The 25,235-nt window shown below is 42.5% G+C and overlaps 1 protein-coding gene across 13 annotated transcripts in view; it reads left to right on the plus strand.

Annotated features, from left to right (window-relative positions):
• tjp1a (tight junction protein 1a) overlaps positions 1 to 25,235 on the plus strand; it is a 92,803-nt gene that overhangs the window by 56,455 nt on the left and 11,113 nt on the right. For 5 of the 13 annotated variants that reach the window (XM_060911075.1, XM_060911081.1, XM_060911083.1 and 2 more), the window contains exons 12-22: positions 3,214 to 3,322; positions 13,197 to 13,416; positions 13,595 to 13,779; positions 14,502 to 14,597; positions 14,850 to 14,876; positions 18,565 to 18,647; positions 19,183 to 19,393; positions 20,926 to 21,026; positions 21,591 to 21,917; positions 22,529 to 22,669; positions 23,461 to 24,096. In XM_060911075.1, the coding sequence (XP_060767058.1) occupies positions 3,214 to 3,322; positions 13,197 to 13,416; positions 13,595 to 13,779; positions 14,502 to 14,597; positions 14,850 to 14,876; positions 18,565 to 18,647; positions 19,183 to 19,393; positions 20,926 to 21,026; positions 21,591 to 21,917; positions 22,529 to 22,669; positions 23,461 to 24,096 (2,136 nt within the window). The remainder of the gene's footprint in view (positions 1 to 3,213; positions 3,323 to 13,196; positions 13,417 to 13,594; positions 13,780 to 14,501; positions 14,598 to 14,849; positions 14,877 to 18,564; positions 18,648 to 19,182; positions 19,394 to 20,925; positions 21,027 to 21,590; positions 21,918 to 22,528; positions 22,670 to 23,460; positions 24,097 to 25,235) is intronic. The other 8 variants (XM_060911079.1, XM_060911082.1, XM_060911086.1 and 5 more) reach the window with 4 other exon arrangements.

Below are 25,235 nucleotides of genomic sequence, written 5' to 3' on the forward strand. Positions count from 1 at the left end.
TTGTGTGTGTGTGTGGGGGGGGGGGCGTCATCCCTCCCACACTTTACTGGAACTATATTAACCCATTGTGTGACTCTGTACAGAAGTAAGTTACACACTGCAGCTCTGACCCGACGCCCGACTCCCTTCAGCCCTGGAACTTCTTTTGTTATATACAGACACACACACACCAGCGCTTATTGTTCAGCTCGAGACATGCCGTGGTGTCTCACTGATGTCACTAGCTGTGAATAAGATTGATTGATTGAAGTCTTGTTTATCTCTGAAAACCTTTTAATAAAACATGGAGAGAGTGAGAGCCTCCTCTATCCAGTCACAGCGCGTCCTATACACAAAAGATCCCTGTACACAGCACTCCTCCTCGCTATACAAGCACCAGTGAGGCTTCCAGCACTTCCATCCACACACACTTCTGTCTGAGTGTGTGAGGGGTGAAAAACTTCTACTCCTTCATTCCTTTTTTATTTACTCAGTCTGTTTTTCTCCTTTTTAACAAAACACTTCTCTTTGTGATGCACTGAAATAAAAACATTTGGATGAACTGAAAAAATATTTTGTCGCGTAGTGGTGGATTGAATTTTTTTTTAAATGTAGCTTTTTTCTAAAATTAAAAGTGAAAAGGGTAGGATGCTTTTATTTATTTTTCCTTTGTAGTTTTTGTCTGAAACCAAGTGCACGGTGCCTTTTTTTTTTTCCACTTTTTCCAATAATATTAGTAGTAGTTATTGTTGAGTTACATGAAGGAAAAATATATATTTTACTATTCTTTGCTTTTGAAAATGGAAAAAGTAAATCTTTTCGTGTTATTAGAAATACTACAAGGTAAATTAACTTTTTCAAGTCAGTCCTTTTCAGTCGTGAATCCAAAAAATACAGTAAAAAAAAGTAAAATGTACAACCCCGGTTCCAAAAAAGTTGGGACAAAGTACAAATTGTAAATAAAAACAGAATGCAATGATGTGGAAGTTTCAAAATTCCATATTTTATTCAGAATAGAACATAGATGACATCAAATGTTTAAACTGAGAAAATGTATCATTTAAAGAGAAAAATTAGGTGATTTTAAATTTCATGACAACAACACATCTCAAAAAAGTTGGGACAAGGCCATGTTTCCCACTGTGAGACATCCCCTTTTCTCTTTACAACAGTCTGTAAACGTCTGGGGACTGAGGAGACAAGTTGCTCAAGTTTAGGGATAGAAATGTTAACCCATTCTTGTCTAATGTAGGATTCTAGTTGCTCAACTGTCTTAGGTCTTTTTTGTCGTATCTTCCGTTTTATGATGCGCCAAATGTTTTCTATGGGTGAAAGATCTGGACTGCAGGCTGGCCAGTTCAGTACCCGGACCCTTCTTCTACGCAGCCATGATGCTGTAATTGATGCAGTATGTGGTTTGGCATTGTCATGTTGGAAAATGCAAGGTCTTCCCTGAAAGAGACGTCGTCTGGATGGGAGCATATGTTGCTCTAGAACCTGGATATACCTTTCAGCATTGATGGTGTCTTTCCAGATGTGTAAGCTGCCCATGCCACACGCACTAATGCAACCCCATACCATCAGAGATGCAGGCTTCTGAACTGAGCGCTGATAACAACTCGGGCTGTCCTTCTCCTCTTTAGTCCGAATGACACAGCGTCCCTGATTTCCATAAAGAACTTCAAATTTTGATTCGTCTGACCACAGAAGAGTTTTCCACTTTGCCACAGTCCATTTTAAATGAGCCTTGGCCCAGAGAAGACGTCTGCGCTTCTGGATCATGTTTAGATACGGCTGCTTCTTTGAACTATAGAGTTTTAGCTGGCAACGGCGGATGGCACGGTGAATTGTGTTCACAGATAATGTTCTCTGGAAATATTCCTGAGCCCATTTTGTGATTTCCAATACAGAAGCATGCCTGTATGTGATGCAGTGCCGTCTAAGGGCCCGAAGATCACGGGCACCCAGTATGGTTTTCCGGCCTTGACCCTTACGCACAGAGATTCTTCCAGATTCTCTGAATCTTTTGATGATGATATGCACTGTAGGTGATGATATGTTCAAACTCTTTGCAATTTTACACTGTCGAACTCCTTTCTGATATTGCTCCACTATTTGTCGGCGCAGAATTAGGGGGATTGGTGATCCTCTTCCCATCTTTACTTCTGAGAGTCGCTGCCACTCCAAGATGCTCTTTTTATACCCAGTCATGTTAATGACCTATTGCCAATTGACCTAATGAGTTGCAATTTGGTCCTCCAGCTGTTCCTTTTTTGTACCTTTAACTTTTCCAGCCTCTTATTGCCCCTGTCCCAACTTTTTTGAGATGTGTTGCTGTCATGAAATTTCAAATGAGCCAATATTTGGCATGAAATTTCAAAATGTTTCACTTTCGACATTTGATATGTTGTCTATGTTCTATTGTGAATACAATATCAGTTTTTGAGATTTGTAAATTATTGCATTCCGTTTTTATTTACAATTGGTACTTTGTCCCAACTTTTTTGGAATCGGGGTTGTAAAACTATTACGTGTTGTGCTTTTAGATGATCCATAAGACTTGCCTGAAACAAGCATTTTTGCAATTTGTTTAATCTCGTAGTGATCATTTACTGAAAAACAATCTTCATGTATGTCAGCGTTTCACTCGAGCTGATTTGAGGATTTTGCAGTTCGTATTTGAAACGAAGGCAGTAGATGTTCATGAAAATAAAAGGTTTGTCCTAAAAATGACCTTTCTGGTTGTTTTGATGATCTCCGAGTGTGAAATGATGAATATAAAGTTAGAACACACACCTCACTTTCATCAGATGTAACAAGAGAAATTCATTAAACAGAATTGTTTCTCTCTCTCTCTCCCTCCCTCCCTCCCTCCCCCCGACGGTTTCCATCTGTCTGTCTCTGTGTCTCTCTCTCTCTCTCTCCTGACTGTGTCTGTGTCTCTGCCCCCCTCTCTCTCATGACTGTCTCTCTGTCTGTCTCTCACTCTCCCCTGACTGTGTCCATCTGTCTGTCTCTCTTTCCTGACTGTGTCCCTCTCTCTCTCTCTCTGTCTCTCTCTCTCTCTCGACTGTGTCTGTCTGTCTCTCTCTCTCCCCTGATGGTGTCCATCTGTCTCTTTCCTGACTCTCTGTCCATCTGTCTTCCTGACCGTGTCCATCTGTCTTTCTGTCTGTGTCTCTCTCCTGACTCTGTCCATCTGTCTCTTTGTCTGTCTCTGCCCCCCCCCCCCAGGTAAACAATGTTGACTTTGCGAACATCATCCGTGAGGAAGCAGTGCTGTTTCTGCTGGACCTGCCCCGAGGAGATGAGGTCACCATCCTGGCCCAGAGGAAGAAGGACGGTGAGTTGATTGTTCTAGTAAACTCTTAGATGTCTGTCTCTGGGTTCAGTAAGTAGTTAGGGCCCGAGCCCTATGGGCGAAGGCCCTATTGTTCTTGTAAGAGTTCACTATTATTATTCTTCTTCCGTCTTCTTCTTCTTCTTCTTCCTCCGTCTTCTTCTTCTTTATTTTTCTCCGCTGTTGGGCCATTTTCGGGGCGCTTGCCATGGGCGAAAACGCACGAAATTTGGCACCAGTTCCGAGAATTGCCACCGCTACTCACAACCAGAAGCCCAAACTTGGCCGGGGCTCCGGGCCTCTATAGCGCCCCCTAAGTCATTGTGATTTTGGCCTCCCGCATTAAGGTGCCTGGGTGCCATGTAGTTTGTAGTAGTGGCATGCCATTTGGTACGCATATGTATCTCACTAAGCCGGACAAAAATGTAATGCCAATGCATTAGCCACGCCCAACAGGAAGTGAGGTAATTTCACTTTTGTGCGAAATGCATGGCCACAAAGCCGGCGCAACTCCTCCTAGACCGTTCATAGGAATGTCACCAAAATTGATGCACATCATCTACAGACATGGCTGACAAAAGTTACTAAATACGTTTCACGTAGGATCAACCGTTCCGAAGTTATACGTCAATCAATTTTCGATGCAAAATTTTACATGCTTAAAAATTCATAACAAATCTTCTGATTGCTCAAAACTGCTCATACTTCACACGCTAATCACTCATTGGTCTTCTGACATGTTACCCAATTTCTGTGATATTTCGCCACTGGGGGCGCTATTTTTGGGCAAAAATTCCAATCTTTCCTCAAATTTGGTCAAACTTCACGGCCACCCTCTTACTACCTCCCATGTCATGTATACCACATTTTGGAAATTTTCGTCCATGGGGGGCGCTGTTTTTGGCCGACGCAATTGCTCCAAAACGGGTTTTTGGTAAATAATTCCATAATGTTTTTCCTTCACACCACTACCTTGTGATAGTACGTTGCTGTTGTAGACACTTATTTTTCCAACTCATAATCGCTCATTTACAGCATAGCGCCACCTACTGACATGGGAAAAACCAAAAAATTTATTCTTCAAAAATCTATATCTCATCTTCTATTTACTCAATTGTCATCAAACTTCATACGCAGACTCTTCATAGCTCACCTGACATATACGCCAAATTTTGTGCACTTTCGCCACTGGGGGCGCTATTTTTGGGCAAAAAATCCAATCTTTCCTCAAATTTGGTCAAACTTCACGGCCACCCTCTTACTACCTCCCATGTCATGTATACCACATTTTGGGAATTTTCGTCCATGGGGGGCGCTGTTTTTGGCCGACGCAATTGCTCCAAAACGGGTTTTTGGTAAATAATTCCATAATGCTTTTCCTTCACACCACTACCTTGTGATAGTACGTTGCTGTTGTAGACACTTATTTTTCCAACTCATAATCGCTCATGTACAGCATAGCGCCACCTTCTGACATGGGAAAAACCAAAAAATTTATTCTTCAAAAATCTATATCTCATCTTCTATTTACTCAATTGTCATCAAACTTCATACGCTAACTCTTCATAGCTCACCTGACATATACGCCAAATTTTGTGCACTTTCGCCCCTGGGGGTGCTGGTTATGGCAAAAATGATATTGCAGCTTCTGATTTGTCAAACTTGGCAAGCAAACTCTTTACAAGACCCTTATTGGGGCGCTTGCCATGGTCGACAACGCACGAAATTTGGCTCCTTTTTCTTAGACTGCCACCGCTACTGAGAACCAGAAGCCCAGATCCAGGCGGGCCTCAGGGCCTCTATAGCGCCCCCCGAGCACCGTACAGTGCGAGACCCTATTGTTACCATGTGTTCAATTCTGTGCTTTGTCGCCATTGTGGGAGTAATGTCTCTTGCCGAAGAAGCTGTGGAAGTTATTTCGCGGGGACGCATGCCCCCGCCCCCCTTGGCCGCTGGCGCGAGGGCCCGTCGAGGCCGCTTGCGGCTTTAATTCTGTTTCTTGCCACTGCAGTATCTGAGGTGTGTGTGTGTAAACCATCTATTTAAGTGCATTTCTTCCCAAATCTCTCCTCCTGTGTATGAGAGGTTGTCCACTGCCTGCCTGACTGTGGTACAGATTTGGACCCAGTAAAGTTTCACAGCACCCTGAACAAAGCTGGCTGACTTTATTTATTAAACAGCAGGGTTTTTTTTTTTTTAAATGCAAACCAGTTGGGCTTCTGTAGCAGATCCTCTCCTGTGGCTGATTTATGTTTATTTACTGGATATAAATTATTTGTCTGAAGGCATCTCGTTGAGAAAGGGAAGTGTTTTCACAGACTGTTGTGTGTGTATATATAATATAATTTTTTTTTTCCCCCTCCCTGTTTTATATCCCACTTTGGACTGATTTAAAAGAATGTTTTAAAGACCGTGTTGGAGCCGTGCATGTGACATCTATGTACATGGAAAAACAGGCGAGTTTCCATTTGTGCAAATGGAAGCTTTTTTTTTTTTAAATAAAATAAAGTTGGAAAAAAGTAAGTAAATTTAATTTATAAAGCACATTTAAAATAGTTTACACTGACCAAAGTGCTGTACATAGGGTGGCTAGGAAATCAGAAGTAAAATGCACAAACACACACAACACAAAAGAAAAGATACATTAATAGCTGCAACAAAAATACACATTACAAGCACAAAAGACTGACAGATAAAGAGGCCAAAATTACACAAACAACACTGAATAACACCCACTACAAAAAGAACTAGGGAATGGACAGCTAAGAGGTCGCAAAAGCCAGTGAGTAGAGATGAGTTTTGAGTCTGGATTTAAAAGAGGAGATAGAGGGGGCGAATTTAATGTCTGGGGGCAAACAGTTCCACAGACTTGGAGCCGCTACTGCAAATGCCCTGTCACCTTTTTGTCAGGGCTGTGAAAAATCCGCGGAATTCTGCGAATTTGGCCGCCAAAAATATCATTTTAGTAAATCATCAAATTTTGCAATAAAAATGGGGGGGGGGGAGGTTTCTTTTGCGACAATGACAGACCAGTTTACGGCATTTGCGCCATGCTTACAAACCACGGCGTGAATCTTGTGCTCTTTAAACACGCTTTCGATATCAACGGTTTTGAAAAGGAGAATTTCGCGGTATGTCCGTGTCACGGAGGGACATCGTTCCGAGGGAGGACGGTGAAACCAACGATGTCAAACACATTTGACAAGGAAAACGGCATCAAAAATCCATGGAATTGGCGATGGCTGGAGTTTAAAGTCGGTAGTGAATGAGCACATATGGAAGATAAAAGAACCGGGGAAAGCTTACTGCATCTTGTGCCATCAGGATGTGAAGTACAGTTCTGGTGGAAGAACGCGTTTGGTTGACCATGTTAAAGGAAAAAAACATGCGGAATTGGTGAAATTGAAGCTGCCGAACTATAGATTACCAGGTAGACCATCTTGTTCACATTTATATATTCAATTTATTATAATAATAATAATAATAATAAACAGTTCAAATTAAATGGCATGGTTGAGAAAATATTTGCTTTCAGGAGATGCTTCAAATCTATCAATATACACAAAATCTGTTCAGCTTCTGGGGCCCTGCGGGCCCCAGGCCCCCAGCTCCTGGGGGGCTGCTCCCCCCAGACCCCCTGCTAAAATTGTTTCCTCGGATTTTGTCATTTCTATTTCACAGCCCTATTTTGTTAAAGGCGAGTCTGGGCCACATAGAGGAGACCTTTATCAGCAGATCTAAGGGACCTAGGTGCAGGGGGTGGTTTCAGGAGATCTGAGATGTAAGTACAGGCTTGACCATGCAGCGCCTTGTAGACTAATAGTAGGACTTTAAATTGGATCCTAAAACTAATGGGAAGCCAGTGTAAAGAAGCCAGGACAGGGGTAATGTGCTCTCTCTTCTTGGTACCTGTCAGCAGTCTAGCAGCTGCATTTTGCACCAGCTGTAAACTCATTAAATGAGACTGGGGGAGACCAAGATAGAGGGAATTGCAGTAATCTAGCCAGGATGTAATAAAGGCATGGATGACTTTTTCTAGGTCTTCAAAGGATAAAAAAAAGTTTGAGACGGGAAATCATTCTCAACTGGAAAAAGCTATTCTTAACAACAGTACTAATCTGCTTTTTAAAGCAGAGTTCTGAATCAAGAGTGAGACCTAGGTTATTAGCATATGACTTAACGTATGGAGAGAGATGGGCAAGCTTGTCAGCTGCTGAGGATCTAGATTTGGGAGGACCAAAAATGGTAACCTCAGTTTTATCGCTGGAGGAAGTTGTTGGTCATCCAGCACTTAATGTCCTCAAGACAATCCAATAGTGGCTGTATGGAATCCCTAGATTTAAAGGGCAAGTACAGTTGTGTATCATCTGCATAGAAGTGAAAGGAGATATCATACTTTCTAATAATGTTACCTAGGGGGAGCATATACAAACAGAAAAGTACTGGACCCAAAATAGAGCCATGTGGGACCCCATAGGAGACTGGGGCTGAGGAAGAGGAGAAATGACCGAGAGATACAGAAAAGGTTCTGCGTTTTAGATAAGATCTGAACCAAAGCAGTGCTGTCCCGTTAATGCCTACCCACTCCTCAAGACGAGAGAGGAGGATGTCATGGTCCACAGTATCAAAGGCCGCACTAAGGTCCAATAGGACCAAGATTGCATTCTCGCCTGAGTCTAGAGTGAGCAGTAGATCGTTAATCACTTTGAGCAGAGCTGTTTCAGTACTGTGGAGTGCTCTAAAACCTGACTGGAACGGCTCTAGAATGTTTTGCTCAGACAGGAAGGGAAGCAGCTGGGACAGCACGACTTTCTCCAGCACCTTGGAAATGAAAGGGAGCTTAGAGATAGGGCGGTAATTACTCAAGCATTTACCATCCAGGTTATGCTTTTTAATCAGGGGTTGGACAACCGCATGCTTAAAACCCGCAGGAACAACACCAGAAGACAGACACGAATTAATAATTACCTGTATGGAGGGACCAACTACATCAAAAGCTTCTTTAATAATATAAGAGGGGACAGCATCACCAGGAGAGGAGGTTGGTTTCATGCGTAGGACTAGGTCATTCAAATCTGCAAGGGGAATATTATGAAATTGACTGAAACTAGGTATAGGGCCAGGGGAGACGTAAAGGGGGGTTGGCGGTGAGAGGGGGAACTGAGCTCTAAGATTCTTAGTTTTGTCAATGAAAAATTCCAAGAATTTCTCACAAGCATCAGTATTGGTGATAGGAACTGGTAAGAGTGCTGGGTTTATGATTGAGTTTATAGTGTTAAACAGAATTTTAGGTCTGTTAGAGTGCTGATTAATAGTATTAGAGAAATACTTAGCGCTGTCTGGCAGCTTTAGCAGCTGCCTGAAAGGATTTTAATGAAGATTTAAAGATTTCAAAGGAGATAGTAAGACCATCTTTCCTCCATTTTCTTTCAGCTCTCCGGCAGGCCTGCCTAAGAGAGCGGGTAGCTTCATCTAATCTGACCTGAGATTTGAAATGTGGTCGTCTATAACTAAAGCTGTGTTCACACACACATATATACCCGGACGATAGTGGTATAACTGTGTCGATACAAAGTATACCGGTACAGTTTAGTGCATCTGTCCACACTAGCGAGAAATGTTTGCGGTTTTCTTTCACGGTAGTTGAAATGCGCGTGCGCAAAATGTTTCCGTGGTTACCGAGTAACTTCCTTCCGAGAATATGGCGGATGAAACAGCATGTGTGTGCTTTTTGTTGTCAGTGTACAGTCTGTATTTCTGGTGTTCATTTATTCAGTCGAATCGTATAAAACGCGCGAGGCAGTTGAGAAAGAAACAAAGAAAATGAATCTCCGTTCTTCACTATTTTATTCAGCGAAGACATCGATTGAGGTGTGTGACTTTGCGCATGCACATTATATTTGTATCGATACAGAGCCGCTTCACGGTGGTGTAGTGGTTAGCGCTGTCGCCTCACAGTAAGAAGGTCCGGGTTCGAGCCCCGGGGCCGGCGAGGGCCTTTCTGTGTGGAGTTTGCATGTTCTCCCCGTGTCCGCGTGGGTTTCCTCTGGGTGCTCCGGTTTCCCCCACAGTCCAAAGACATGCAGGTTAGGTTAACTGGTGACTCTAAATTGAGCGTAGGTGTGAATGTGAGTGTGAATGGTTGTCTGTGTCTATGTGTCAGCCCTGTGATGACCTGGCGACTTGTCCAGGGTGTACCCCGCCTTTCGCCCGTAGTCAGCTGGGATAGGCTCCAGCTTGCCTGCGACCCTGTAGAAGGATAAAGCGGCTAGAGATAATGAGATGAGATGAGACAGAGCCGCTTCATCTGTCCACACTACAGCGAAGCGCTACAGTACCGATACTGTACCGGTACGAAACCCATACATTTGTGGGTTTCGTACCGATAGTTATACCGCTACTGTACCGGTATAGTTGCTAGTGTGGACAGGTGTTGCAGTATGAAAGTAGTATCGTATCTGTACAAAATCCCTAGTGTGGACAGGGTATTAGATGAGCCACTAAATCGAGAATAGATGTGCAGGAGGAATGGAATAAAGTAATCAGTTCATCTGGGCAAGATGAGGCAGATGCAGCTGTAGACAAAGTAGTAGCAACAGCCTTACTGAGAAAACAATCTGAGAACTGAGCTGTAGTGAGTGAGTTTATGCGTCTAGAATAGTGACCAAGAGCTCTGACGGTCTGCGCAGGATTGGGAAGGATTGTTGAATAGGATAGGTGTGTGGTCAAAGAAAGTAGCCTCCTCAATAATAATATTATCTACAGTGAAACCATATGACAAAATGAGGTCAAGGGTGTGGCCCAGTGTATGGGTGGGTTGATCTATGTGTTGAGTGAAGCCAAAAGAGTCCAATACATCACAGAATTCCCTTACTAAGGGTTTGTCTGGGCAGCAAACATGAATATTAAAATCACCCAATCTTAATAACCGGTCATACACTGATGCATAAGAAAGAGAGCCTGAGAATTCAGCAATAAAATCTTTATCTGGCTTTGAGGGTCTGTATATCAATACACACGCCAACGGGTTGGTTTTAGATTCCACTGTTATGCACTGAAGTTCAAAAGTAGAAAATGTCTCTACAGGAAGTGCCTGTATTTTGAAGACATTTTTGTAAACAAGAGCAACTCCGCCTCCTCTTCCAGTGGAGCACTTGCATGTGACGTCACAGCCGATCCAGATTGTGACAGACGCCATCTTGTCGGTCAAACGCCATATTTCCGCCTTCTACTTCTGCTTTTACTTCTACCTTTTCTTCTACCTGTTCATCTGTACCGGACTTCAATATCCACTACAACCGTATGGACTTACTGGACGTTGGTTTCCAGCAGAAAATGACAGTTTGTAGCGATTTCCATCGCATGCACAACATTCCGGACGAGATAGCGAGACCAGCGGGGTCTCCGTGGATTGTTATCGGAAGCGAAGGAGGCGGCGCCGGGAGCGGAAGCAAAAGCGAGGCTGCAGGCAGAGCCGGCCTGTTGACTAAGCTCAGAAAACAGCCACTCAAACCTCCACTGCTAAGCCTCTACCTCTCCAACGCCAGATCCATGTAAACAAGACAGACGATTTGGAATTACAGCTGGAATTACCTTATTCTATTCTATAATCGGCTGGTCAGTGCTATACTCAATACTTAAGTGACTTACCCATCCAATGAGGATTCTTGTTTACAAGATGCCACATCTGAGTCACTGACAAATCCTGAATTTCTGTAGAGATAACTGTCCAGAGATTTATAAGCACGCAGTGCTTCACCACTGAACAGCGAGGGAAAGTTAATGAGGTAATTATACACGTCTGGGTATTCTGCTGGCAGTTCAAAATCCGGTCGTGAAAACTCCGTCCGGTAAGCCATAAGGGTCACTAATCTGTAGATCGTTTATTTTAGACATATATCTAGTTATCTGTTCATTAGAAAAATGAGCCGTGTAGTCCGTCGGTTGAAATTGATCCATTCTGTACACGAGTGCAGCAGTATTCAGCGGTGTTTTTTACCGACAAGATGGTGGCTGTGTACTTTCCGGTCACGTGACTGCAAGATCTCTATGCACCTTGGAGTGCTAATGAAGGAACAGTTTGTCAGGCACAGTTCACCAAAGGCAGAAGACTCACCAACTCCAGCAGCGATCCAGGTCTCAGTTAAGAACAGTAAGTCCAGATCATGACAGGAGAAAAAGTCATTCAGTATAAAAGTTTTGTTCACCACCGACCTGCTGTTGACTAGCGCCATCCTAGCCACAGAATGAGCCACGCCCTGAAGACAACGAGAGTATTCCAATTTACGAATGTTCCGGGGATTTACCCCGCCACGGCGGATGCGTGGCCTCGCTCGAGCAGAGCTGTCGAGCATAGAACGTGTCCTCGATCGAACTGGGCTGTCGGGCGTCAGGGTAGTCAATGGAGCAATGGAGACATGGCAAGAGTAATTCCGGTCCCATGAACGCCAGGTCAGGAAGAGGAAAAAAAACACCACAGTTGCAAATGGCCTTTCCATTGAGTGATGTTATTTAATTAAAGCTGGGTTTCTGTTCTCATGATAGTCGTTACAATTAAACATGGTGACGGATCGCCAAGACATGGACTACGTTCAGACTGCACCCTGAAACGACCCATATCCGATTTTTTTTTTTTTTTTTTTTTTTGCCCATATGCGACCTGTATCCGATTTGTTATTGACAATCTGAACGACACAGATCCGATTTTTTTTTTTTCACATGCGACCCAGGCCGCTTGGATATGTGGTCCTAATTCCGATGCATATCCATTATTTTCACATGCGACTGCAGTCTGACTGGACAGGTCGCATTCATGCGACCTACACGTCATCAACAAGAGACAAACGTCACTATTCTGCGTTGGCTAATCCCGCCTCTTTGGTGGAAAACAACAACATTTGTACAGTTTTCAGAACTTGAATAGACTTTTATAGAATTGATCAAGCTAATGGTGGATTTGGTAGGGACCTGGATGTTGATCTGTTAGCCTGATTAAATAAAACAGTTTCTATAACTGATTTATAACTTAAACCATCCTGTATTACAAAATTATAAGATTGTTCTGGAAATTTCCAGTAATTTGACACCTTCGGTCTCATTAGTCTGCTGCCCACATTAATCAGATTATTGTGTGAGTTCCGCCAACGCCACAAAAACCACATCGCCAGGTCTCGCCTCATCTCCATGCTTTACTTGCAAACTTGAAGAGTGCGCTTTTTTTTTTGTTTGTTTACGTATTACGTAGATGTGCTTATTACGTGTCAATTTGCGCATGCGGGACACTTTTTTGGGTCGTTTTCCGTTCATATTGGAGATCGCATACAAGTCTCATATAATTGGTAATGTGAACGGCCTAACAAAAAAATCGGATTTCACAACAAATCGGATATGGGTCGTTTCAGGTTGCAGTCTGAACGTAGTGGTGATGAGTGTTGGCACGATTTATTTATTTATTTTGATGGTTTGTTCCTCTTCATGTCATGTCATGTCATGTCATGTGACCTTAAATTTCAGTTTTAGTAAATGTTGCTTTGTTGAATCATCTGAAAAACCACCTCATGTTGGTGTATAAACTTCTTCTGAGATATTTGAATTAATTGGTTTTTTTTTTTTTGTTTGGGTTTTTTAAAATTTTCTTCCATTACTCTTTTTTTTTTTTTTTTTTTTTAAGTTTGAAAATTCAAATTGCACATTAAGCAAGTTAATGGAAACCCACCTATTGACACCGATCAGTGAAACTACAGATGGAGACGACGTTGTTGTTGTCGTCATCGTCGTGATCTTGGTTACGCAGCATGTGATGCGGTTCATCCATAAATACCCCAATGTCTCGCAACAACATGGTAGTCTCATTTTTGTTGTTTGGTTTTTCTGACAGTGTATCGGCGGATCGTGGAGTCTGACGTGGGCGACTCCTTCTACATCCGCACCCATTTCGAGTACGAGAAGGAGTCTCCGTATGGCCTGAGCTTCAACAAGGGCGAGGTTTTCCGGGTGGTGGACACGCTCTACAACGGCAAGCTGGGCTCCTGGCTCGCCATCCGCATCGGCAAGAACCACCAGGAGGTGGAGAGGGGCATCATCCCAAACAAGAACAGGTTCTAAACCTCAGCTCAGTTTACGGATCACAGTCTGTGACGGTGTTCTCGTTCTGTTCAGCGTCTCCCAGTTCTCCCACACACATCTAACACTGTGATGCATGTTGTATATGTGACGTGCAACACCGGGTGGTGTCCTGTCATGAGTCCATGAAAGTAATTCTCGTTTCGTCTCCAGGGCGGAGCAGTTGTCCAGCGTCCAGTACACTTTACCCAAAACCCCTGGTGGAGACCGCGCTGATTTCTGGAGGTTCCGCGGACTCCGAAGCTCCAAGAGGAACCTGAGGAAGAGCCGGGAGGATCTTTCTGCTCAGCCGGTGCAAACCAAGTTCCCTGCGTATGAAAGGGTCGTCCTGAGGGAAGGTGTGTGGATGCTTTCTGTAGACTCCAGCGACTCCTTTATGATTATGATTAGCATGCTAAACGTGGGGCGGCACGGTGGTGTAGTGGTTAGCACTGTCTCCTCACAGCAAGAAGGTCCGGGTTCGAGCCCCGTGGCCGGCGAGGGCCTTTCTGTGCGGAGTTTGCATGTTCTCCGCGTGGGTTTCCTCCGGGTGCTCCGGTTTCCCCCACAGTCCAAAGACATGCAGGTTAGGTTAACTGGTGACTCTAAATTGAGCGTAGGTGTGAATGTGAGTGTGAATGGTTGTCTGTGTCTATGTGTCAGCCCTGTGATGACCTGGCGACTTGTCCAGGGTGTACCCCGCCTTTCGCCCGTAGTCAGCTGGGATAGGCTCCAGCTTGCCTGCGACCCTGTAGAAGGATAAAGCGGCTAGAGATAATGAGATGAGAGATGAGATGCTAAACGTGCTAGCGACTTTATTACAATATTCAATTTTTAATCATAGCATTTTGTTCCAGCTTTTTTTTTTTTCTTTTCCCCATTTTCTCCCGGATTTGGTCTTGCCAATTCCCTTCCCACCCACTTGCTAACGCTAGCACTTGGAAGTTGAGAAGGGTGGGGCAAACACGTGCATCCTGTGTTAATCTCTGCGTCTGTTCAAACCCCGAAGAAGGCTGTATCTGCCCTCTTCTGCATACACAAGCTCGCTCTGTTTGTTTATTTTTCCTCTTTCTTTCCCAAGCCGGGTTCCTGAGGCCCGTGGTGATCTTCGGGCCCATCGCCGACATCGCCCGAGAGAAACTGGCCAGAGAGGTGCCTGATCTGTTTGAGCTCGCCAGTGAGTATCAGTTTACCACACACACACACACTCACACGCACGCACGCACTCCTGTGAATATCTGTATCACTTTACACGCTTAGTGCTCTTGTAAAACACACCATGCTGTCTCTGGGCTTTCATTACTCTAAGTGCTCTCAGGATCTGAAATGTGCATCACCACATGGAAATTGATTGATTTTAAAGATTTTTTTTTTGGAGGGGCGGGGTTTGCATAACACTGTTGCTTTATGACTGTACTTTGCCTTGCAGAAACACAGCGCCCTGGAGACGGGGAAAGTATGTCACTTGCTGCATCAGCTTGCTTGATCATTAGCGCTCACTGAACAGCGGCTGTTCTTTATGGCTTTAAGAATGTGGTTTTGTTTATTTTTTTTAAATTTTTTTTAGTTATTTTTTTTCCTCCTGGTTGTAATTATCCCTCTATACCATGCTGTCACACAGCACCAACCCTCCCATAGCAAGAAACCATACAAAAAAAAAAAAACCCTGGAAATAACTTCATATACGCCAGTATCTACAAGTGTGTATGAAGGCAAGATGGCGCCAAAATTATTAGCGCTGTTGATTAAAGGAAAAGAAAATCAATATATTGCACAAGTTCATTTTTTTCAGCTTGGATGATGTATAGGCTTATATCATTAGTTTCTTTTTATTTATTTATGTATTTATTTTTGTACACTGGTTTCAAAATTATTGGCACCCCAATGCAATCAAAATTTCATTGAGAGTAACAGCACAGAGTCACTTCCCTTAATGTCTCACAATGTTGGAGTCTTTTAGATGATCTTGGATTCTAGAAATGGATCATGCACACCATTTCAAATTCTTTTAGATTATAATGTAGTTTAAAAGTTTTATCCATGGCCAAGTCTTAACTTTCTGGCAGAAGCAAACAAGTTTTGGCTGGGAAAAAAAAAAAAAATTCCTGTTACTTGGCAAAATTTACCATGGCACGAATCTTCATAAGGTGACCAATTCGATGGAACGATATTTATTTTGTATAATATTTTTTATAAAACAAGATTAATCTATGGCCGAGTCTTAACGTCTTGGCAGAGGCACCCAGGTTAAAACCTCCTAGAATATGAATCAGAAATGCTGTCTATCACCATGCGAGTCCCAGGTTTATATTTAGACCATAATAGTCTGGTCAGTTTAAGGGTGCCAATAATTCTGCAGTTGAATACAGCTTGGCTTATAAAGGATTGCATGTTTTTGTTTAAAAAGGTGTGTAATGATTGGGTAAAGAGGTTCGCTCATGAATCAGTCGAATCGTAATTAATTGTTGGGTCCAACAGGAACAGAACCTGACCTTGATAAATTAAAAGCTGTTTTTCCTGCATGTGGAAATATCAGCATCAATATCACATTTGCTGTTTTGAGGAATCGGTGAACATTCATCTTAAGGTCTTTTTAGGATGCCTAAGGTTTTAAATCCTGTTCTAGTAGAGAAAGTGATTCGACTCTGAATCGACTCATGATATGAAGTGAATCGAGCATGCTGTGTGTTTTGGGTTGCAGCATTTATTTATTTTTATTTTTTTTTGAGGTCTGAGCTGCTAAACTGAAAGCACAGTCTTGGAACGCTGCAGAAATTCAGTGCGTTTTTGAACACTGGATATCCAAACTGTTCATATAGTGATCGAATCATTTGTTATATGGTACCGACTCGGTGTTCACTCTGCTAGAGTTATTTTTGTGATTAGTACGTGCACTCGAGAAAGGTTTGTTTAAATTTATCAGGTACTTTATGACTAGTGAAATGAGTTTTCAGTTTTCAGCCTGACACACTCCTTAGCTATTTTTTTCCCTTTTCTTTATGTACAACCCCGATTCCAAAAAAGTTGGGACAAAGTACAAATTGTAAATAAAAACGGAATGCAATGATGTGGAAGTTTCAAAATTCCATATTTTCTTCAGAATAGAACATAGATGACATATCAAATGTTTAAACTGAGAAAATGTATCATTTAAAGAGAAAAATTAGGTGATTTTAAATTTCATGACAACAGCACATCTCAAAGTTGGGACAAGGCCATGTTTCCCACTGTGAGACATCCCCTTTTCTCTTTACAACAGTCTGTAAACGTCTGGGGACTGAGGAGACAAGCTGCTCAAGTTTAGGGATAGGAATGTTAACCCATTCTTGTCTAATGTAGGATTCTAGTTGCTCAACTGTCTTAGGTCTTTTTTGTCGTATCTTCCGTTTTATGATGCGCCAAATGTTTTCTATGGGTGAAAGATCTGGACTGCAGGCTGGCCAGTTCAGTACCCGGACCCTTCTTCTACGCAGCCATGATGCTGTAATTGATGCAGTATGTGGTTTGGCATTGTCATGTTGGAAAATGCAAGGTCTTCCCTGAAAGAGACGTCGTCTGGATGGGAGCATATGTTGCTCTAGAACCTGGATATACCTTTCAGCATTGATGGTGTCTTTCCAGATGTGTAAGCTGCCCATGCCACACGCACTAATGCAACCCCATACCATCAGAGATGCAGGCTTCTGAACTGAGCGCCGATAACAACTCGGGTCGTCCTTCTCCTCTTTAGTCCGAATGACACGGCGTCCCTGATTTCCATAAAGAACTTCAAATTTTGATTCGTCTGACCACAGAACAGTTTTCCACTTTGCCACAGTCCATTTTAAATGAGCCTTGGCCCAGAGAAGACGTCTGCGCTTCTGGATCGTGTTTAGATACGGCTGCTTCTTTGAACCATAGAGTTTTAGCTGGCAACGGCGGATGGCACGGTGAATTGTGTTCACAGATAATGTTCTCTGGAAATATTCCTGAGCCCATTTTGTGATTTCCAATACAGAAGCATGCCTGTATGTGATGCAGTGCCGTCTAAGGGCCCGAAGATCACGGGCACCCGGTATGGTTTTCCGGCCTTGACCCTTACGCACAGAGATTCTTCCAGATTCTCTGAATCTTTTGATGATATTATGCACTGTAGATGATGATATGTTCAAACTCTCTGCAATTTTACACTGTCGAACTCCTTTCTGATATTGCTCCACTATTTGTCGGTGCAGAATTAGGGGGATTGGTGATCCTCTTCCCATCTTTACTTCTGAGAGCCGCTGCCACTCCAAGATGCTCTTTTTATACCCAGTCATGTTAATGACCTATTGCCAATTGACCTAATGAGTTGCAATTTGGTCCTCCAGCTGTTCCTTTTTTGTACCTTTAACTTTTCCAGCCTCTTATTGCCCCTGTCCCAACTTTTTTGAGATGTGTTGCTGTCATGAAATTTCAAATGAGCCAATATTTGGCATGAAATTTCAAAATGTCTCACTTTCGACATTTGATATGTTGTCTATGTTCTATTGTGAATACAATATCAGTTTTTGAGATTTGTAAATTATTGCATTCCGTTTTTATTTACAATTTGTACTTTTGTCCCAACTTTTTTGGAATCGGGGTTGTACAATGTGAACGTAAGCCAATTGTGAACGAATAAAAAGAGTCAATTTCAGTCCGATTCCTTTTCAACCAACAAACTAAGGATGAGATGTTAACAATCTGAGCTAGGCTGCTTCAGCTAAACTGTTTTTCCAAATATTAAGCGCACGCGCACACACTACAAGTGATACAATTAACATGTACATGAACACTTAGGGAGCATGAACTTGGTCTAAAAAGAGGTCTGGATGCATCCAGATCGTGTATGCTTCCGCATGTGCATTTTCATCTTGCTGTAGGTGGGTGTGTCTATGGGTGTGTGTGTGTGTGGGTGGGGATTTGTGGAAGCCGCCCCTATTCGGCTGATCCCAGACCGGTTCTGTTGTTTCTCTCACGCCTGAACATTAAAGATGATCGATTTTTTTTTTAAAGATCATAGAGCAGTGTGAGAGGACGGAGTCTCTCTGAGGATGCCAAGCCAAAGCATGAGGCCAGCGTTTGTGGGTGTTTAGTGTCTAAGTGTGTGTGTGTGTGTGTATTCTTTCTGCTGCATGCTCTAGGAAGCGAGCCCCGAGACGCAGGAACAGATCAGCGCAGCTCCGGAATTATCCGCCTTCACACCATTAAGCAGATCATCGATAAGGTGAGTGCATGGGCACGACAGATCTCTGTGCTGTGGTGGAGATGATCCTCACTGCAGAACCAGAAGTCCAGCAGGTGGAGCTGATCCCTGATCATTAATCCAGCTCCTCCTCGAAAAGCTTAACCCTAACCCACGATAACACAGAACTTATCCAGAGTTGACTCCACCCCCTGGACTTTTGGTCATGCAGATTTGGGGGCGGAGCTTTCTGTGATCTCAGTAAGGTTATAAGCTATAATCTAGCGCATTAAAAATGTTTTGAAACTCTATAAGGCTGGGCAATATGACTTAATATTTTTGATACATATTGTCACAGTCTGCGTTTGGGATTTCGTGGATATTTTTTCTTTTTTTTTTAAATATATGATTAAAAAATAGATTTTGATAGCAAAATGACTGGAAGAAATTTTTATAGTCAGTATTTTTAGGCATTAAATAAGGCATGATTGTGCAGGTGTTGGGCTGTTGCGGGTTTTTTTTTTTTTTTTTTAAATCACCAAGCACTTCATACTTTAGTAATGTGTGTTGTGTGCAGGATAAACACGCTGTGTTGGACATCACTCCCAACGCAGTGGACAGGCTGAACTATGCGCAGTGGTACCCCATTGTGGTGTTCCTGAACCCTGACAGTAAACAAGGTGTGAAGAACATGAGGACGAGGCTGTGTCCCGAGTCCAGGAAGAGTGCGAGGAAGCTGTACGAACGCGCCCTCAAACTGAGGAAGAACAACCACCACCTCTTCACTGGTGAGCACAGGAGACGTGTGTGTGTGTGATGTAATCAGTGATGACTGACTGATGCAGAATCAGCATTTTGTGAAATGAAACAAGATGAAAAATATTGAAATGACGTTAACCTAATTTACATTTGACATTGCTTATAATTGTTATATAACTTAATTATAACTTAGTAATAGCAGTTGACTAAAAATACTGAGTTATCTCTACTGAATACAGCAAAGGCAGAGTAAACAAAATCCTCGTTAAGTGATCATATATTCACAATTAAAAAAAAAAAAGTAGGCTATATGTATATAATTTTCTTTCTTTTAGGGAATTTAGTTGTTCCAAAGTGTAGAACTGAATCCTTACCTAATCTACAGCTGAGAACATTTTAATGTCATTCAGTTAAATGATAATGGCACAAAGATAAAATTATTTAGTTAAGTACTTCCTTTGTCTCTGCTCAGGCTGGATTTTTTTCCACCAATCAGGAGAGAGAGCGTGGTTCGGACGGTGTGATTTTTAAGCCATGGTTAAAGCTAAAGATGCTTCCAATATTTTTGAAAACAAAATATATACATATTTACCGTATTTTCCAGACTATACGTTGCTCCGGAGTTTAAGTCGCATCAGCCAAAAAATGCATTATGAAGACGAAAAAACATATATACGTCGCACCGGACTAAGGGTTATTCTATCCATAGAATCTGTGATTGTATCTGATAAGCGGCGTGTGGTTACTGCGCGACTGCATTGTTTATTTAATAAACGAACAGCTGAGCAGTGATAACGCGCCCTTTGCCCTGTAAGTAGCCTAGTCTGATTATTTTAAATATCTACTACTATCTTTAATACTATCACTATCGTTATGACTAATAGTCTATATTATTATTATAACTAATATTAGTAGCCTATTACTGATGCATTAATCAGTTTGCTTTTAGAATATTTTTACCGGTAGGGCTTATCATCGCCCCATGGCTCTTTCATCTTTGTTATTAAAGCTGTAGTCATCATCGAGGAGTGTCATTCTTCATTTTTGTTGAATTTTATTTCATCAAATCAGAAAAAAAAGTGCGACTTATAGTCTGAAAAATACGGTAATATACATTTTTAATATTGTGTGTGAAGGGTGTTTTATTTATTATTTACTTTTTCAGTTCCATTTTCTTGGACTGTTAAATCCTCTACTGAAAGAATGAAAGTGAAGAAAGAAAGGAAAAAAGAGGAAAAATGAAAATGTAACACTTAAAAAAAAATTGAGGGGGAAAAAAGATGAAGTAATCTGTACACGTGCAAGCTGGGTTAAAAAAAAAAAACTTGCAGAATTTAAATACTTAACATGAAATAAGATGCTTCCAGTAGGTGTAATTATTTCATAAATAAATAGTTATAATAAAAATGCAGCATGTCTCTGCAAAAATAGTGTTTAATTCCTCATGTCCAGTTTTAGCTCTTAATTATTTTAAACGTTTCATTGTGGTCAGTGCAACACTGCCCCCTAGTGCACACATCTGATTTCATTTCATCTCTCGCTCTCTCTCTCTCTCGCTCAGCCACCATAAACATGAACAACATGAACGATGGTTGGTACGGGGCGCTGAAGGAGACGATCGAGCAGCAGCAGAATCAGCTGGTCTGGGTTTCTGAGGGCAAGGTGAGGCTCCTGAAGAACTGCTCGGCCCTACGTTACGGGTTTTATTTTTTATTTATTGACACATGGTCATGTACAGCGATGTTTGTTTGATTACATCATGAAGTCAGCTTGACCACCATTTTGAACATTGTTTACTCACCTTCTTATGATTTTTATATAATCAAATTTAACCCAAAATTATTTTTGCTTTCCCTCCTTAACTTCTATCACTTTTTTGATTATTTTTTCACTTTTTTTTTTCTTTTCTCTCCTTACTTCCTTTCTCTTCGTTTGTCTCCCTTCTACTTCTCCTGCTCTGCCACCCTTTACATCCACTTTTCCTCATTTTTATTTCCTCCCTGTATTTTTCCCCTCTTTACCTCACACTTCTTCTCCCTTGTTCTTTCTTTTCCTTTGTTCATTTTGTTTCTTCCTCACTTTTATTTGACTATGCTTTTCTCTGCTTCGTTTATTTTCCTCTGTTCATTTTTCTTTGCTTTTCTCTGCTTCCTTGTTTCTGCCTTGCTTTCTTTATCACTTTCTTTCTCTCTCTGCCTCCCTCTCATCTCTCCTCCCTTCTTTAAGGCGGACGGTGCGTCTGAAGACGATCTGGACCTTCATGACGACCGCCTGTCGTACCTGTCGGCCCCAGGCAGCGAGTACAGCATGTACAGCACAGACAGCCGCCACACCTCCGACTACGAGGACACGGACACCGAGGGCGGAACCTACACCGACCACGAGCTGGACGAGCCGCTGAACGACGAGCCGCTGAACGACGACGGCTTGCTGCACCACGCTCCGGCCATCAGCCGCTCGTCGGAGCCCGTCGTGGAACAGCCTCCACCCAGCTATGATGCGCTCACACACATCGAACCAGCCTCCTTCAAAAACACGCCCATGCCACACCAGGTAGCGTTTCTCAGAGCCGCACACTTCCCCTGCAGCCTGGAGGCCATGCTGTGCCTCAGGAAAGGCATGTGGAGGCGATTATGAACCCAGAAAAATATAAAATCAGTATCTGACATTGAGATTTTTTTTTTCTTTCTGAATGTTTAATTGTAACTTCTGTTTGTTTTTTTTTCTCATCGATGTCGTTGTCTTCGTCGTGGTCTTCTGTGGTGGAATGAATCGACGTTGTTGCTCCTCCTCGCTGTATCTGAGCCATAATTATTCAAACGATGTCAATTTAATGCGCATGACTGATGAACCTGTGATAAATATATAGCATGGTGTGTGTCTAATTTCCAGAGTGTCTTATGAAATACAGAAATGTACCACGTGCTAGAATTAAACTCAGATCAGTAAATCTATATAAATAAACAGACATCTATTGTTCATTCGGAGATTTTGCCATCAGTGCATGACTGGTTTCATTCACTTCGCCCTTGGGGGGAAAAAAAAGCACTGATTAAATTATAGATTTTTTTTTGTTTTGTTTTAATGAATAATAAATGAGGAATGCGGCTGTGTGGGAGTTAACGTGCGCATGCTGTATTAAACGTTTGTGACCACCTTCACAGAAAGCAGAGCCCACTCATCCTGAGCCAGCGCCCCCTGCTGCCCACCTTAATGTAGCGCTTCTGAGTTCGCTGGAGGGCAGCGCCGGACCGGGGGCGGTCATCTTGCCCCCGGCTCCTGAGCCCAGCCAATCAGAGCCCAAGGTACCTTTAAGTCACCGGGCCGCAGATTCGGGCGCCGTTACACCCTGAATGCCCTCGGTGCTTTCCTCTTGAGCGCTTTTCTTGCATGTGCACTGCATTTGAATCATCTCTGTCCGTGCTCATGTGTGTGTTTTAGTGTAAACAGTAGTGTATGAGGCTTTTTAAAAGCTTGCACACTTTTGCATGACTCCCATGCATGGCCGCCTTGTTATTGTCTGTGATTTAAACAACAGTGTCTCAAACGCTGTGAATTTATTTATTTTTACCTAGTAATTAATTTGACTCGTTTCTTTCTGTTTATATTTTCTCCTCGTGTAATGATTTGATTTTTGATTTTTTTTTTTTTGAAAGGTAGCTTTCAAAGGTTCCTGGTGCAGATTCTGCGATATTAACGCTTGAAGGCTACTTGTCAAAAGCTTTTTTTTTTTCTTACCTTATAATCTTTTTAATTTCGCCTGATGCTCTGTCGTGGCCTGGATCAGTATTGTAGAGTAGTTTTTGGTCTAATCTTTCTTTTTGTATTCGTGAAATATTTATATTTTCTTTCTTGCTTCAGGTTTTTTAATGTGTTTATTATAATAACGGCCCCTCTTAGTCTCCTCTATTGCAGGTCTTTCCTTCCTCTGACTCTAAAGCTTCATCCTTCAGCCATAAATGCGTATTAACCGCCTTCGATTTCTGACGTGCTCAATTCAAATCCTGAAATTTATTTATTTTTACAATATTTGTCATATTTTCAAGATCAGTCATTCGTAGTGTTTTTATTTATTTATTTATTATTTTTTTATCAGCAGATGTACCAGACTGAGATCTACAGCGACAACCTGGCAGCACGCTCGAGCCCTGGGTTAAAGCAGCCGTCGGTTTACAACTCCTCCCAGCAGCCTTTTTACCAGGAAGAGGCGGCGTACAGAGATTACGATCACCAGCTGTACCGTTACGAAGGTCCTTACGCCGAAGCGAAGTCTCGTAACTACGACTCGAACTTGCACGAGCAGTGGCCTGGATACGAGCGACAAAGCGACTACAGCCTGGCACGACCACGCTACGGGAAGCCAGCCCCCTCGCCTGTCCGTCACGATGAAGCCCCACCCAGTATTGCACCCACACGTTATGACCAGGAACCCCTCTCTCCGCCAGCGTCTCGCTCTCCGGAGCCGCCGAAACAGTATTACGAGGCAGCGCCTTCCCTGAGGCCCACCCAGCCTAGAGGATACGCGAACTCAGACACCCCGCCCCCTCCCAAAGTCGAGACGCTCCCAGCAGAGGTGGAAACAGTAAACATGCCCCTCCCACCTCCACCACCAGAGGCAGGGGAAGACCCGGCGATGAAGCCGCAGTCGGTGCTGACTCGGGTCAAGATGTTCGAGAACAAGCGCTCGGTGTCAGTAGACCGTGCCAAAGAGAACGCCGACACCACGCTAAGGGTGAGCGCGTTACCAACACTACTACTGCTACTAGAGTACTCTTTATAATATAATTACTATGACGTGAGTGCGAAAGTTTGTGTGCCCCACTTTGAAACGATGAAACCAGCAGTACATTTAATTTTTTTTTTTAAAGACATTTCATGATGACAAGGGAGGAAAAAACAGCTGACTTTTTTTTTTTAAACAAAAAATTTTATTTTAACAACTAAAATATTAAATATGGATATTTATCTAGTATTTCCTCTGATTAGGTTTACAGTTAATCAAAAAAGACTAATAAATCTGTGTGCACATATATACAGCATCCTCCACAATTATTGGCACCCCCAATTTTTATTGTAGAAGCATAATCTCACGCTGAAAATTGTAGAAAAATGTAACCTTTAACTCAAGTGAATTAAAAAAAAAATCCCTGACTAAGAAATAAAGGACTCAGATACACAGAAATCCTCGATGCACTTGCATCCCAACATGGCTTTATTATAAGTCTGAGACACCTCCCGGCGAAGCCCATTCTCTCTCAGAACTCTCTTGAGGTGTCTCAGACTTATAATAAAGCCATGTTGGGATGCAGGTGCATCGAGGATTTCTGTGTATCTGAGTCCAATATTAAAATATAATAAAATAGCGTCTAGTATTTCCGGAGCTACCATGGTGAGCTACAGCCTGTGTGTACATGTGTGTGTAGGCAACGAGATCAACGAAAACAAGGATATTGTGGGAATATTTTAATAAGTCCAGGGAACGACATAGGATATCATTCCCACGCCTTGGATATAAACCGAGGGAAGGCGTTTTAAGACGTTCCCTCACTTTTTAATAACCCGTGCGCACGCCTTTATAACTCGAGCGCACGTATTAATATCTCATACACACGCCTTAATGAAAGCTAGGGAATGATTTGTAACTCGTCCCCTCACTTTTAACTACCCGAGCACACGCCTTAACGCAAAGCGTGCGCACGGGTTATAACTCGTGCGCGCGCATTAATATCTCGTGCACACGCCTTATAAGTCGTTCCCACGCTTTATTTTTTTATTCACCATGTCCCCTCTACGGCTCCGTATGCAGCTGATTTTAATGTAAATGTTTTTTGTTTTCAGTATTTTTTCCCCCTTTGTCATTCATGCACCTAT

The sequence above is a fragment of the Neoarius graeffei genome, chromosome 27, assembly GCF_027579695.1.
Source record: "Neoarius graeffei isolate fNeoGra1 chromosome 27, fNeoGra1.pri, whole genome shotgun sequence".
Lineage (NCBI taxonomy): Eukaryota > Metazoa > Chordata > Actinopteri > Siluriformes > Ariidae > Neoarius > Neoarius graeffei.